Source organism: Camponotus vicinus, unplaced genomic scaffold (genome assembly GCF_025532165.1).
Source record: "Camponotus vicinus isolate PSW18456_S1 unplaced genomic scaffold, iyCamVici1.0 SCAF_2, whole genome shotgun sequence".
Classification (NCBI taxonomy): Eukaryota; Metazoa; Arthropoda; class Insecta; order Hymenoptera; family Formicidae; genus Camponotus; species Camponotus vicinus.
In genome coordinates, this window is record NW_028141956.1 from 2,973,290 (window position 1) to 2,989,998 (window position 16,709).

The 16,709-nt window shown below is 32.6% G+C and overlaps 1 protein-coding gene across 2 annotated transcripts in view; it reads right to left on the reverse strand.

Moving 5' to 3' along the window:
- Positions 1-433: 433 nt before the first annotated feature.
- Positions 434-16,709, reverse strand: part of LOC145966005 (SUN domain-containing ossification factor) — a 48,008-nt gene continuing 31,732 nt past the window's right edge. Inside the window, exons 2-5 of one of the 2 annotated variants that reach the window (XM_083089663.1) lie at positions 8,654-9,093; positions 6,805-7,427; positions 4,609-6,518; positions 434-4,431 (exon numbers count right to left, since the gene is read on the reverse strand). In XM_083089663.1, the coding sequence (XP_082945789.1) occupies positions 3,133-4,431; positions 4,609-6,518; positions 6,805-7,427; positions 8,654-8,940 (4,119 nt within the window). In that variant the 5' untranslated portion in view covers positions 8,941-9,093 and the 3' untranslated portion in view covers positions 434-3,132. The remainder of the gene's footprint in view (positions 4,432-4,608; positions 6,519-6,804; positions 7,428-8,653; positions 9,094-16,709) is intronic. The other variant, XM_083089662.1, reaches the window with a different exon arrangement.

Below are 16,709 nucleotides of genomic sequence, written 5' to 3' on the forward strand. Positions count from 1 at the left end.
TTGTAGCTGACATCGAGAGCTTTCCAAAACACTATAATTAAGTACCTTTTCGTTAAGTACTTTTTGAGTTATGAGGCTTGAAATAATTTCTTAATTCTACATAAACCGTAAAATATCTAATAAAATATTCATTTTTCGATTATCTTACCTTAATACTTTTACGTACAAAATAATGAGAGGAATCAATTGGTGTAAAGAAAACACATAGTTGTTTTGAAGAAAAAATATGTAATTTGCAATTAACAATTCCATATTTTTTCTTAAAAACAACTATGTGTTTTTTTTACACCAATTGATTCCTCTCATTATTTTGTACATAAAAGTATTAAGGTAAGATAATCGAAAAGTGAATATTTTACAAGATATTTTACGGTTTATGTAAAATTAAGAAATTATTTCAACCCTCATAACTCAAAAAGTACTTAACGAAAAGGTACTTAATGATAGTGTTTTGGAAAGCTCTCGAGATAAGCTACAAGAGTGTGCAAAAATATATAGGGTGTTCCATTTAAAAAAATTGAAGTGACCTTCACGTGACCTTCAAATGACTCTTCAAGGTCAAACCAATGATACCATCTTATGGCCCCCTCGAAACCAAACAACTTTTGTCTGAAATATTTTTCTCTCCCGGGCTTGGTTTTCGAGATATTCGACTGGTCGGATTAAAATGAAACACCCTGTATTATTGGAAGACGAGAACGGTAGACTATCAGGAAAGCTAAATAAATAATACATATGAAAGATTAAGCAAACAGAAATAATCGAAGATTTTCTTCAGATTCTTTCCCATCCATAATCTATGTTGTCGTCAACAATAATAATAATCGAAGATTTAAGAATAAAAATAATCAAACTTATTACCTTTTATAATTTCTATATTTATTAAGGTGAAAAAAATTATATAGAAAATTATATATAGTTTATTTTACCAAAAACATAATGTTATTTAATGACAAAGTTTAATGAAGAATGAATTATAAAAATTATTGCACATTTTTATGATTGTAATTACCCTTTTTAGGATTTCAGTTATTATTACATCTTTCAATTATTACAAAAACTGTACTGCTGTTATGCGTAAAATATGATTTTTTTATAATAAAAATAGAAATGAAAAATCTATATATCGATCATTTTAGTAAATATACTGCAAATTAGATAATTTGTTTGTTGTAAAAATTAAGCTTACTTTTTTATACTAATCTTCTCAAATTTCTTGTAAATAATTTTAAACATTGATCTAGATTCCATAGTAGAAATATAAAGCTCGAAGAGATATTATATACAAGAGATCAAAATTTAAAATTTGATGTAATTTAAATACACACATACATACATACAAATTAATTAAGCATAATGCTTGCTTGAAAGTTGAAATATAGCGCATTTCTAAGAAGTACTATGCCAAAACTATACAAAATAGAAACTAAAGTAAAAGCAATTTCGAGATGATTCTTTATACATGGAAAAATGAGATTTAATTATTAAATCTTCGTACACAATTTTTCGACTAATTTCTTCGATGCATAACTAAAAATGACTCAATTTAATTATCTTATTTAACTATAAACATTTCTTTTACTTTTATAATTTGGTGTATTATCAGTGAACTAATTGTTAATCGATGAAATTAAGAGATTTTATGGATTTATCTGATTTTCTACCATTTGATCCTATTTCATATCCATTTACATCACTGGCAACAAAAATTAATTCTCTTTGATTACACATTATAATGAATGTAACTATTACTAATGTCCTAAGATTTTGTTCATAACATTTTATTTTTTCATTCTCTCTTTCCATGTCTTTGGTTATGATTAGTGAATAAAAATTGAATTCAAATTATAAAATAAAAATATAAAAATGTATTCCATGTTGCAGTTTTTATCGTTGCATTTCGATTAAGATCCATTCATTATAATATATAATATATATTCTACATAAAAAATAATCTATATATTCTAAAATAATATATTTATATTTCATTTTACTTATCTCTCATGACGGTGGGCTAATCTCACGCTTGTAACAATTAACGCAATTAAAGTTTACCTCGTGACAAACTTCTATGTATTTCTTTGTATTTTGTAATATGCGCAGGCGCATATTGGTTACGTATGAGACGATTATTGTTGATAAATAAAACTGTAATCATAGTGCGTGAAACTGCGTATTGTCACATATAAACAAAAAATATTCCGATGTATTCATGTGTATGCATCAAAGAATTTTAGAAGTATAATTAAAAAACTAATAGAACATAACAATTTTATCTTTTTCTCTCTCTTCATTAATCAGCGCAATATATATATTTACAATATAATTCACCTAACAATTCATTTAGAATAATTCGTCTCGCTTCCAAATATATCTATATTCTCTTCTAATTACCTTCGATATTCGTGCTTTCCAAGTGATCGAACAAGACACATGATGTTAGTGTTGTCTTTACAGTTTTGACTTTTATTCACTGTTATATACTCTCCTTTCTGCTATCTCATTTCTTTTTTTCTACACGTAAACGGTTGAGTTGCATATTGTTTTTAAAAAAGCAAAAAGGGAAAAATCAGCTACAATAGTAAATGAAAGCGATGAAAGAAACTTTCGAATTTGAGCAATTACGCTTAGTGATTTTCTACCTTGGTTTGTAGCACTTGGAAATTTTATGAAAGCTATTTCAAATTCACCTCTTTCAAAAGTACGATAGTTTTCAAATTATATGTAACTGTGAGCAAGAAAAGAATTCAACATTAATCAGTTCAAATCAACACAGAGCTCGCTAATCTATGTATAATTAAGATTGGTAATTGTAAAAACCGTGCGAAAACTTATTCATATATCGCATTCACATATCCTATGAAGTTTTTCACATATCCTATGAAGTTTTATAATTCCATTCATTTATCTTCAACCCGCTATACTCTATAAGATGTGAGAGTGTATTTACTTTATATTTAGTTATAAATTCAGATTAAAGATTCTTTAATTCAATCTTGCTTCGTATTTTTTCGTCTTAGTCTCATTTAAATCGATCACTTCATCACACGATAATGAGTAAAGCCTACCTGTAGTTTATATGGCGATTCGACGCAAAGATCGATATTCAGTCTGTGTATAGGTCTATTTCAATCAGAAAAACTTTCTTACCATTTTTTTTAGACCAGCGCTTCTTTTCTCCTTTTTGCTCGACATAGATGTAACATTACTGCTTCCAGATTCGTCGCTTTCCTCGATTAAACCGTTTGCGGTTCTACCATTGATGTTACCGTCGATGGTCTGTGACAATGTCTTCAAACCTGCGGGACTAGATGGGAAAGACCTATCGTTTAAATATTCTGAATCCTGGCTCCACTCCCACTTTTCGATAGAGTTTGAAGAAAACTTTCTTTTATTTCTCGTGCTCAAAGCAGTCTTCATGAAAGACGGCGAACTTAATTTCGCGCTCTTAAGGATACCACTGGTTCTGAAAGAACCATTCTTCGATCCCCCGATTTTCGATTCGACTGTAGCCAATCCTTCAACAGATCTGTGCCCAGTCATTGACGATGAATTAGATTCGCTAAGTTCGTCGTCTTGACGAACAAGTTCGGAATCTGATTCTATCTTAAAGACTTTATTTTTCGGCAATGCAGGCTGCGCGATTCGTTCTCTCTTCTCTATTTGATCGTCGAACCAACCTACGGCAGCCTCTGGTGCAGATTCTGGCCTCTTGTCAAGCAAGTTCTGCGAGTCTTTAGAATGTGAAGGTTCTATGGATGATGCTCTTCTCGATGGCAATGTTGTACCATCAGGGATCACATTCAATATACTCTTATGACGAATTACTTCTTGCTTTGCATCGACATTAATTCCTGTTCTAGTTCCGGCAGAGACTATTTCCTTTTTACGTTTCTTTTTTCGCTCCTTTCTTGTCTCATGGGGTTGGTCGTCGATCATCAGCTCGTGATATGTACCACTAATGTGAGAAGCGATCTCGCTAGGTCGCCGTTTTTTCGTTTTCTTCGTAGCGGTGTGAGAACTAAAATTCTCCGCACTTTTTCGACGCGTGTTCTTCTTTTTTGTATTAGATTGAAATCTCTCTTCCTCTTCAAAATCTCCTCTACGACAGTAAGAGAGAATCACAATGATAACAATGACTTCTAAACAGATCAATAAAGCATGCTGGACAATAGCGGATATTCGACTTCGCCAGCTGTCACGATCATAAAGAAGAGTTTCGACTGATTTCGAAAGTATAGCGATTTCCTCTTTTAAAGTAGCGATCTCTTCCACTCTCTTGGCTTCGCGTTCCTCACCCTTTCGAGACTCCTCACCCATAGCGGCTACTGCGCGTTCTAATGAGCGCTGCATTTCTTCGACTTGTTTCTTGTAACGACGACTTAATTCTTCCAAATATTGACCACTGAGTGACATATTCCTCTCTAAAATCTAAAAAATTCATATAAATAATTATTTTAATAAATAAATAATTGCAATATTTAACTGTTTTATAACTGTTTTAATAAATAAACGATTGCAATAAATTGTTTTCTTTTTTCTCAAGTTGTTTAGTATCTTTTGAAATAATCTCGTTGTAACAAATATTTCTAAATAGTTCTTTCTTACCTTGATTCTATTGGACAGTCGAAGAAAAACAGACTCCTTCTGAGGCGCAGCACTTGCTGTAGGTTGGGTTATTGATGAAGAACTAGATGCCCCATTCTGCATGTTAACTGTGTCACCCTCCAAATCAGAAAATAATGTATCTAGCGTAAGATGATCTTGAGACGACAATCGAACTTCTTGCTCATTCAAATCTTTCATCTGTTTCCCATCTTGCTCGCCATTTTCCGATTTGTTTGTTTTGATTTGAACAATAGCCTCGCCACTTTCCGTATCAGGCACGAGAGTATCACCAATTTTTTGATTGTCAAGCGAGTTCGTCGACGGACTATTTATAATTTTTGACGTCATCTCGACAGCAGTTCCCACAATCGGCAGTTCTTCGACAATTTTCAATGTTGACGTTGGATCAGACGGCGGCGGAACAGTAGTCAGCACTTCTGGCTGCAATGTCTCCTCTGTAAGTTCCTTACTGGGTTCCAAGATCGGTACGGAAGATTCTTTCTTCATATCCTCCTTGCTGAGTGTCTTCGTGGGTTTGATTTGCGATGCCAGACTGTCCATGCTGGCAGAAGTCTTTATTTTGGATGCAAAGTTGATATCTTCGGTTTCTTCATTCTTAATATCCTGACCCAACAATTCCTTGCCGGGAAACGCGGCAGATTTGCAAGCAGGAGAATTTGAATCTGATGTACATGTAACAGATGCTTGATGATGAGAAGTGGTATCACTATTATCGGTCTTAATAGATAGAATATTCTCTCCAGCAGCGTTCTCGGAATTGTTCACGGGAATTTCGTAACTCGTGTTCATCACTACCTTACGGTCTCTTGTTGCCAGAACATTACACAGTGCTACAATGTATTCGGGTTTAAAAACGGAAGCTAAAAAAATCGCTTGGAGATCTTCCGCCAAATTAAATCGCGTCGTATCATTGTAATTTATGTCTTCCTTTTTTTCTTGCCAAGACGACTCGATCTCCACACCGTGAAAACTACATAATCTTCCCCGTCTCAGAGTTCTGTTCACCAAATCGATCTTAAGCAAATCGTTCAACTGCCGATCTCTGCAACTGACCAATTGAAAAACGCTGGCAAACTTTTGATCGGTGCAATTACCGCAGAGAATTGTATATCTAGGCGTCGTACAGCTCGTGTATGAGTTGTTCAAGATATTACCATCATCAATACTCTGCTGAATTTCCGTGATGTTGTTCCCAGTGAGATCGCTAGACTTCACTAAAACCTCTGCGGCTTTTTTCATAAGACTTATTACAGCATCGCGCGCGCTACCGAATAAGTTTCTTGGTGGATCACCGCCCTCACTGTTCAACAGCTCCTCCTCATCGCTATCCTCATCGTCGTCATCCTCCGTATTCGTCTCTTGTAGGATCTGATTCTCCGTCTCGGTTTCCAACACTTCGAACTCGCTGGTACCATAAGCGCGAAACAACGAGACGGGACAGAAATGTTCCGAGCCATAGTGCGATTGTAGCTCAACCTTGATGAATTTACCAAAGAAGTGAGGATGCAGAGCAAAACTCTGAATATCTTTCACGTCTTTAGCGGTGAACTGACCGACTGGACTCCAATCTTTAGTGGGGAAACGATCGCTCACATATACGGAGAAATCTTTCGGCGATGAACTGAAGAGCTCAAAATTTGCTAGCTCGATCTTTTTTGCCTGGATCGCCTCACAAAGTTCGACAACGAACCAGACGCGCGACGTACAAGCGTTCAGCATGTACTCGTCTCGCGTGGACACTAAAACGTTTTTAGCGCTACTCGCTTCGGGATTAGCTGCCACGATTTTGGCGCCGCAATCGGGAGAGGCATAATTCTTGGAACGAATCTTCATGCCACTTACGCCTCGTCCTGGACCACCCGGAGTCTGCACGGAAGCATTTGGATGAGCTGTGAAATAAATAAAATGACCGTAAATGAAATATATAATTGAATCTAATGTATTGTCTATTGTAATTGTATCTAGTTTAGCGAAATATTATATATTGTATATAATATTATAAATATTAACAAATTTATATATATAATATAATATATATTATATAATATATTATATATGATTTATATTTATAATATATTATATTATATATAATATAATATATTATATATACATATAATAATATAATATTATATAACAAATTTTTTGATAATAAACGAAAAGAAAGAATTTACTTACTTTTCTTCTTCTCAGCCTCCTCCAAACGTTTCTGGGCCCACTCGCTGAAGGATGGTATATCCTCAGGTGGGTCGGAAGGACCTGAAGTAACGAGTCCATCCAAGATGACCGCTGCAGTTTCATCTCTACTACCACCGATCAATTGTGCTCTGGCCGCCGTATCATTCAGTTCCGGTGCCGTCGTAAATGTCTCGTCGACCTTCGAAGACAACTCTTCGGGCACCTGAACTTGGCCGAGCTCCTCCTCGATTCTCGGTTCCAATTCGTCCGTATTGACTTTCTGCTCCGCTCTAACGATCACCACGACCTCCGGCGCTTCTTCGGTGGATATTTTTTTCAGCAGAAGTACTCCCTCGTCGTCCTCGAGGGCCTCCGTGTCATTCGGTCGCTCCGTCGTCGTCGTCGTCTCGTCGACAATCAACGGTGGTTGGATCTGCGTCGTCGGCACAACGATCTCTTTTATATGCTCGGTCTGCCTTTGGTTACCGTTCAATAGCGATGAATTTTTGATGGACGACCTCGAGGAAAAATCGCGATCGATCTTCGGCTCGGCCAGATTCTGCAATTCCGCCGCCGCGGTGTCCACCAATGTCAACACTACTGCCTGGCCGGTCTCGGAAATCCTGCGAACACGATAATCGCCAAATCGTATTAAAATCTTGTTATATAAATCGTGCTCTATCGCCAAACAATGTGATATTGCCTTATAAAAATCATAATTTTTAATATTTTTTAATGCTTTACTACATATCTTAATGTTTAATTTTTAAATTTTGCAAAACAGTTTGTCTATTGAATACTATCTCCAGCCTACTTCTTAATATATTTTTACATGCAAAATCGATGCGACAGAATTTAATAAATTCTCGTCATTTTGTCATTGAATAATTTTTCAATTATTCTTTTTTAATTAAAAAATTAACGACTCGGGAAAAATGGAAAAGTTCACATGTTATTTATGCTTTTTGCACGTTCTTATTACTATAGTAATAGTGTTAATTAAATATTATAAATAAATTTTACGCCTTGCAAGGTATTTACATACCTCAAGGATATCTTATATATTTTTTAGATAAAACTTTAATATAATTATGTTAAAAAATTCACCACTAAAAAAGAATACATATAGCACACATATATTACTAAAGAAAGATAAATGTATTTCTATCTATTACTAAAGAAAGACATATTAAAAGATAAATATTGTAAAATATTGTAATGTCGCTTCAAAGAAAGTTGAAGATATTATAAGGTATTATGCTTTGCGATATATATAATAACGAGAAATGTGACCCTGTAGAATACTAAAATAGAATGTACGCAATCACTTTCAGATGCATAGAATTTTCCAGTATCGTAATCATGTACATTGCAAATATGAGAGACGATAATGAGAATTGAATTAACATCGTATGAAAAAAATATATATGCATAAACATAGGATAATTATCTGGAAATATGGAAAACACTAACTGTTGCAATTAATTTTATATCAAAAGAAATCAGTTTTCAAAATATATCGTACATACATTTTTTATACATAAATATCTATATTTTAAGTCATGCTGCATTACAATTTTTTTGAAGTTTTTCTAGGACTATGAAAAAGATTTTATATTTCAGGTATTACAGTTTTATAATAATTTTAATAAATAAAGACTTTTCTCTCCGCTTTTTACTGAATTAAATATGTGAATCGAGAACAAAAACTTATAAAAAAAAATTTAATTCTAAGATTGCATTTTTCCTAGAAATTTTACAAAATAAGCGATGATCGTGGAATAAACGTTTGTCGACATTTTAGTTAGAAGCCCATTTCGGGAAAACATCTCTGGTAACGCTTTCTCACCGATGATAGAGACAGGTAGGCATGCACCATAATACCGCCAATATGGTTAAATAGAAGACAACGACTCGAAGGAGATGTCTCGGTTGTCCGGTGGGATTGTCAACCCAGTGCAAAGGACATCCACCGTCGCTGTTCTTGACGATACTCTTGGCCATGACTTTAGGCTCAGGTACGCACGTTACTTCACACCACGAAGTGATGTGACACCACGACTTCACCATTGTCTTGCCCCGTCTTATCGTTGCAATTCTTCTTTCAGGTTTGTTCACCATTTCTCGCACTTTCATATGACTAAAGTTCCTCGCAGTCACTTTTACGATGATATTAGGTAAAATGTCACACGCATAATATCTATTATATCAGGAATTCCTCATCATCGAACTGATTTTTAGCCACTGGAAAATTATGGCGAAGTGTCTGAGATACATCACACACCTGTTCTGTTTTGGAAGCAATGCAGAGAATCGTGTTGTCGTGTTAATGCTTGCTCTTTGTTCCTTTTGATTTTTAAAGACACTTAAAATCATCTATCAGGGGATAACTTCGTTTTATCTAAATAAATTTTTTATCGATGGATTAATTTATCGTTTTATTACTCCAAATAAATTCTAGATAAATCAATATGTAGTAAAAATAAAATATGAAATATCGCGCATCTAATATGTTAGGGCGAATAATAAACGAGCAAGTTATAATATCAAAAGAATATAATTTATTAAATATGCAGCTTTTCTTTCCCTGAATGTGAATCGCAATGAAATATTGTTCATGTGACTCACAAGAGATGAAGAAAATACATAGATAAAATTTTACATTATATGTATATATTATATCTAGATGATCTTGGTCAATAAAACGCACGGATTGCATCTACCACGATGTACAAATTGACTTTAATCTGACAATATGTGCTAAGCATAAAGATAATTCTCAAAAATTCAAATAAATTCTATATATTTCTATATATTTCTGTAAAATGTAGTAACGATAGAAATAATATTCGATCGTTGATAAAACGTTTCAGCATATTTGATAGTGTGATATAATATTTTTGGGTTTCTATCAAAAATATTTTAACGTGCTATTTAGTCCGAAATTATCTACATGGCACTCATACAATTAAGAAGCACAAAACATGTAATTTATTGACGTCTGTATATATGGAACGCTATTGATGTTGACATGCATATTCAATATTTGGAATTATGAATCGAGAACACAGAGCGGATCGAGCTAACGTCTTTCTGTCACATCGCAGTTTGATCACTGTCAACGTTGATTATAGTGATTCTAATGTAAGTAGAATTCTAGTAATAAAGCGGTAATGTCCTTATTTGCTATTTCAATCTTTGAAAAACAAAAATTTCACGCTTTACCAGATGACATTAACATGCCATCCCATAGAAAAGATTTATTTATATTCAATATTAAAAGATTTATCGCACGGACGCTCACAGTGCAATTGTAAAATATTTCTTTCCTATCCTAGTAATATAAATCTTCTCATGAACTAATATGATTTGACAGCTCGTGCATGACTGTGGCTGTGGTAATACGTTTCCGATGTCACGTTGAAAATCGAACTTGACGTGAAAAACCGCGTGCTAGAAAAATATCGGCTAATGGTTTTTATATAACCAGTATCAACACTCGCGCATTTAAATATTGTTTGTGTCGGAAGAGCTCTTTTAATTTAATACAAATCAACCGATCAATTGTGATTGAAAAATCACACAGCTATCATTGATAACAAAATCAGTGTATTTAGTATAAGCAAAAATTGACGTACATCAATTATTAGTAATATTACATAATGTCACATAGTACAAATTAATTTATAAAATTAGTTTCAATATTCCAATTTTTTCGCATTTTAAAAAATCAGCTCCTTTTTCATTCAAGCAAATAAAAAATTACTTCTAAATATTCAACAAAAGCATTCTTGATATGTGACAATCGGAAAATCAAAACCTGGCATTACCGTGGCTAACATTTTAAGCTAACTCGAATAACAGTTACTTGCAGAGTGCATTATGCTTATGTACCACACAGCAACGGAAAAATCGACTTCCGCGCTCTTTCGTTAAAAAAGATGATTATATCTCAATTACGACAATGGGTTCGAACGATCGACTTATCGTGTGTGCATTTAATCGGAACGAATGGCGCATTGTGAACAAACCCTCAGACGGAAAGGCGATGTCACCGCGAATGGTAAAAGCCTCGTCGAGATCGTTTCACGGTCTGGTGAGCATCGATCAATGAGCAGAGCCGGTTTGCGAGAATGACGAGTTTGCCGCTGAGAAACCGCAATCCTGTCTACTATCTGTACAACTCGCTGCCACTCGCAAACATCGAGCTCCAATAGAGAATGCAATAGAGAATCTAGGTAAACTAACGATAATTGGCTCGGTAAAATAATCATCAGAAACTAAAGTAGATAAAAAATATCGCCAAATCAGCAATAAAGATAAAAAAAATAAACAGACATAATTCAAAAAATTATAAACTTGAAAAATTAATAAACTAAAAATAATAAAAATAAACTAAATAATAAACTAAAAATTATAAAATTAAAAAAAACATATGTATAGAAAAATAACGAATTATTTTAATTTATGGACTATTCATCGTATCAAGATTTTCCTAAATACTGAAAAAATCATGTTACATATAAATCATGTTATATAAATCATGTTTGTATCTCATTTAATATTAATCATTTAATATTAATTATTAATGGAAATAATTTTGCGTTTCCTGCCCTGATCAGCAATTGTTGAGCAACTTGGCGAATGCTTAGCATGCCTACATATGTTACTGTCAACGCCTATAACATAGTATTTTTCGCATCGGCTGTTAGTCTTGCTGCTGCAAGTGTTGTAGATTTCATTCACAAGTTACAATCAATTTAAGTAAGTAGGCGAAATAGTCAACAAAGCATTTTGTTCAATGGACTATTAATAACTCTTCCTGATTCAGAATGTCATTCATATGTATTGTTACGTAACGCAGTTACGCATATATTATAGCATTATTATAATGCGAATTATATAGACCAGAATATTAGAATATTAGAATGTGAAAGAAAAAATAAAATGAAAATAGAAATTCTAAATTTCTATATAACTCTCTCTTAAAAAATTTAAATAAAATTTCAATAAATGACGCGTGTGGAAAATAGGAGAAACTAATTTAAAATAAAATATAAAATAGAGACACGAATCAGCGAGTATATATTTGTTGTCATAATTCTTATAAATATGTCATATTTCAACGTGTGATGAAAAGAAAATAGCTGCGCTAATAAATGAAATTGAAACGAGGTAAATACTGTTATTTTATAATATATATAAATCCGTGAGAAAAATCGAGAGAGAGAAGATTTATATGCGATGACCCACGGTAAACGACAGTCAATGGTGAAAACACAATTAACTGGAGAAATTTATTCTTTAGAAAACGAAGCCTTATATATCTGATCTATAAACTTGTCAGTCGTGGAACTGGAACGACTATTGAAATAATCTGGACTGGATTTTCCTCTTCAGATGTCTCTTACTCGTCATATATGAACATATTGTAGTTAAATATACAACATGCCGTTGTTATGAATGTATATAATGTGCATAAATTTTGAAATTATATCATCTCGATACATTATGTGAAAGAAACATCAGTGCGACACAGTTGATTACACAGTTTATATACCAAGAGCTTTAATTACCACTTAATTAGGTTACTTAACGCGAGTTATAATTATGGTAATCAGGGAAAAATTATGCTCGCTGGGATCAAGATCAAAAGTCTTAATAAGCGCGAGAATATGGAACTAGAAAAGTGTTAAATAAAAAATTTAAAAATATTAAAAATTTGAAAACAGCAAAGAAGATAAAGTTAGAAAATAAAGTGTTGCAGCTATGCAATTATAACTGCGCTGGAGAAAACAAATTGCATACACAATTCCAATTACATTTACTAAAATTTCGAATTATTAAATTTAATTATTTACAAAAATTAATTTAAAAAAATATTTGTATAATATAATATTTATATAATTATATTATATGTTATTAATTATATATAATATTTATATAATTGCATCGCGCAAACATGTCGTTAAATGATATTTTAATGATCCTGAAAAATTTTTCAAGAAAAAATAAATATAATAATTAATATAAATAAATATAATAATAAAAATAATAATTTTTAAAAAGTAACATGTGTCACGTTGAAAAAATCTATAAATCATTTATGCAATCGGACAATTGGATTGTACATGCGTAATTAAATTCACTTGGAGATCTTTGAAGGAGTGTGCTTTTCCAATCGGATATCGATGATTCTTTGTGAAGGCACTAAATAATGTTCCTGTTCATATTAGCGCGTCCTCCATTCCGTGTACTTAGGCGATCGATAAATCTCAAGTGACAGCGAAATCATGAAGTGACTACACACGAAAGTAGCTTGGAAATTCTATCGACTTAACGGCTTTCTAAGTAGCCTTTTCTCGTAGGACGCGCAAAAATATAAGACTGTTCTTGGACATGGATCCTTTCTAACGTTACACCCCCGATTCTATCGTTGCAGTAAGGACTGATTAAAATCAGGTAAAAATAATATTTGTAACTTTCTATCCGTCATTCTGACAAAACATTTCATTTAGTTTCACGGTTTAGCTCCTATTAATCATATGCTCAATAATATCTCGTAATATTGTATAGCGATTATCGGGAAAGAATATTTGCGTTTGATAATTCATCAAACAGTTGCGATCTAATCACTCGATACATTTAACTGGGAGTTCTTTATATCTAGCCAGTTAAGACTAGGATTAAAGCTAACAAACGAGGAACCATTACTAGCTATTATTCATTAATGAAAGTCGATGATCGACGATTATAATGAAGGATATCGACACAAAAGAATGATGAAAACTGATCATGCCCCCTTTCTCGACACATCAAGAATTATAAATATCTTCTTCAAAAATCACTCGCGATATTTATACACGCATAGCAGGTATTAATGAAATGATGTCCAATAATGAAAATCAATATACGACAAATCAAATGAAAGTATTGGATTAGATGAAAAATGAAGAATTAATTGGATATTGATTATTAAATGTCTTCTTCTTCTGGTGTATAAAATCGCGATTTCTCTTGACTGACAGATCGCAATAGTAGATCAAGTATTCGAAATTGACTGAATATCGATCATTTATCAAGATGAAACATGTGTGTCTTTTAATTGCCAGAGAAAACTGATACAGAAATTCATAGCCGACAAGTATTATAGAAATCAGAACACATCACTGTTTCAAGACTTTCTGTACATGATTGGCAAATGGAAGAACGAGTTTATTAATAATTATCAATGTTAGCTTTCCTACCCTATCATTATGTTTAGTAATGAATAGTTTCTAAGAGATATCCTGTAATGTATATTATATCAAGATCGGAGATTATGAATGTTTAAATTGCTTTAAGAATATTATCATAAATTGCGCGAAAAATATTTTTTAAGGACAAATTTTGCTGCAAAATATTTTGCTCTGCAACTGCATCGTTGACAATCGTACACAGTTATATCATTTATCGTACATTAATTAGAACAAATGAAATTTTAATAGGTGCACGCGACTGTAAAATTGCGCTGTCATCGCGTTTCATTAAGTACACAATGTTTACGATAATTTACATAGATCGTATTTATGTGTACGTACATACTCAATGTTGTAAGCGATACTTGGACAAGTATTAAATCTTGCTCTAGGAAAGGAAAAAATTTCACATAGCCGTGTTGAGCCGGCTTTTCTTCCTGCTTTCTTGTTTGGGAGCATGTGATCGAGACCCACGCGAGATTCAACAATTGTTGTCGCTCAAAAAACGGAATTCTCTATGGTTAGGCACGTTCCAAGGCGTGCCCAGCCAGAGAATTGTGTGGGTATTTGCTTCCACGTGCCTTTGTCACCTTTGTAAGACCGATCGATCGTCTTGCGCGCGATTAGTCGGCGCGGTGCTGTGACGAAGTCATTAAAATGCATGTGCAGCGCGTAAACGTATAAGAAACGAGCTCGAAACGGAAACGTGACTTGTCGTGAAATCAATGTGTTGACACCTACTCGATATTACATCGCACAATACATTGTTAACGTATAAACCGCTAAATATATAAACTCTCTACATGTGTATTTTTAAATTAATTACGAATTCTGAGAAACAACAGAGAGAATAAAGTCAAATGTGATATAAAAATCTAATTAATATATGCTTAAATGTATACATGAAAAGATAATCTTACGAAAATAATTGAACAAAAATCAAGAGATATATCTAAATTTTCGAGGGTAATTTTTTCAATCACATTAAAAGCAAAATGCATTATGTAACACAAAAATATAAATATACCATAAAACTTTCCTAAAAGCTAACTAAACTTTTTAAAAGCTTTTCTAACTTCTTTGGCTCTAATTTTTGTTTTCATGATAAACGTCAACGTTATAATCATAAGCTTTCATAATTACAAGAAATGACTAAATGGTCACGGTTGATTCCATGTCGATTGACAAATTCCAATATTTTTTTTCCTTAATTACACATCGACATTAATAATCGATCTATAACAACTAATATAATTTAGTAACACTTAATTAAATAAAATAAACAGTTGGCAATAGTATTAAATGAAAATCTATTTTTCCTATACACACAAATTATATATATATATATATATATATATATATATATATATATATATATATATATATACAGGGGGTCCCATTTTAATTTTCGGGTCAAAATATCACATATATTAAGCCACCACTTCAGCACAATCGAATAAAACTTATACAGGGTGAGCCATTTTAATTAACGCACGCAATTATTTCGGAAACAAAGCATTTTAGAGAAAAATGTTTCAGACAAAAGTTTTATGGTTTCGAGGGGGCCATAAGATGGTATCATTGGTTTGACACTGAAGAGTCATTTGAAGGTCACGTGAAGGTCACTTCAATTTTTTTAAATGGAACACCCTATATATTTTTGCACACTCTTGTAGCTTATCTCAAGAGCTTTCCAAAACACTATAATTAAGTATCTTTTCGTTAAGTACTTTTTGAGTTATGAGGCTTGAAATAATTTCTTAATTTTACATAAACCGTAAAATATCTTGTAAAATATTCATTTTTCGATTATCTTACCTTAATACTTTTACGTACAAAATAATGAGAGGAATCAATTGGTCTAAAGAAAACACATAGTTGTTTTGAAGAAAAAATATGTAATTTGCAATTAACAATTCCATATTTTTTCTTAAAAACAACTATGTGTTTTCTTTACACCAATTGATTCCTCTCATTATTTTGTACGTAAAAGTATTAAGGTAAGATAATCGAAAAATGAATATTTTACAAGATATTTTACGGTTTATGTAAAATTAAGAAATTATTTCAAGCCTCATAACTCAAAAAGTACTTAACGAAAAGGTACTTAATTATAGTGTTTTGGAAAGCTCTCGAGATAAGCTACAAGAGTGTGCAAAAATACATAGGGTGTTCCATTTAAAAAAATTGAAGTGACCTTCACGTGACCTTCAAATGACTCTTCAGTGTCAAACCAATGATACCATCTTATGGCCCCCTCGAAACCATAAAACTTTTGTCTGAAACATTTTTCTCTAAAATGCTTTGTTTCCGAAATAATTACGTACGTTAATTAAAATGGCTCACCCTGTATATAAATTTAGTGCTCTTTTGTTGCTAATTTGTTGCTATATTTCCGATTTTGTTGCTCCAGCTGATTCGGAAAAAATAGTGGCTGTGCTAACTTTAGATTAAAGTTAGCACAAGTCACTAAAGAAAATTTTAAAACCAAAAAAGCGATATATTTCTTTAGTCCAAATTTGTTGGTAATTAGTTAATCTATTCCCGATTTTTGTGCTCCACTTTTAAACTCTGAAAACCATCCCCAAAGTTACCCCATATTAAAAAAGTATTATGAAATTGAGAATTAATCAGATATCTCGATCGATAATGTTTCAATGATTTTGT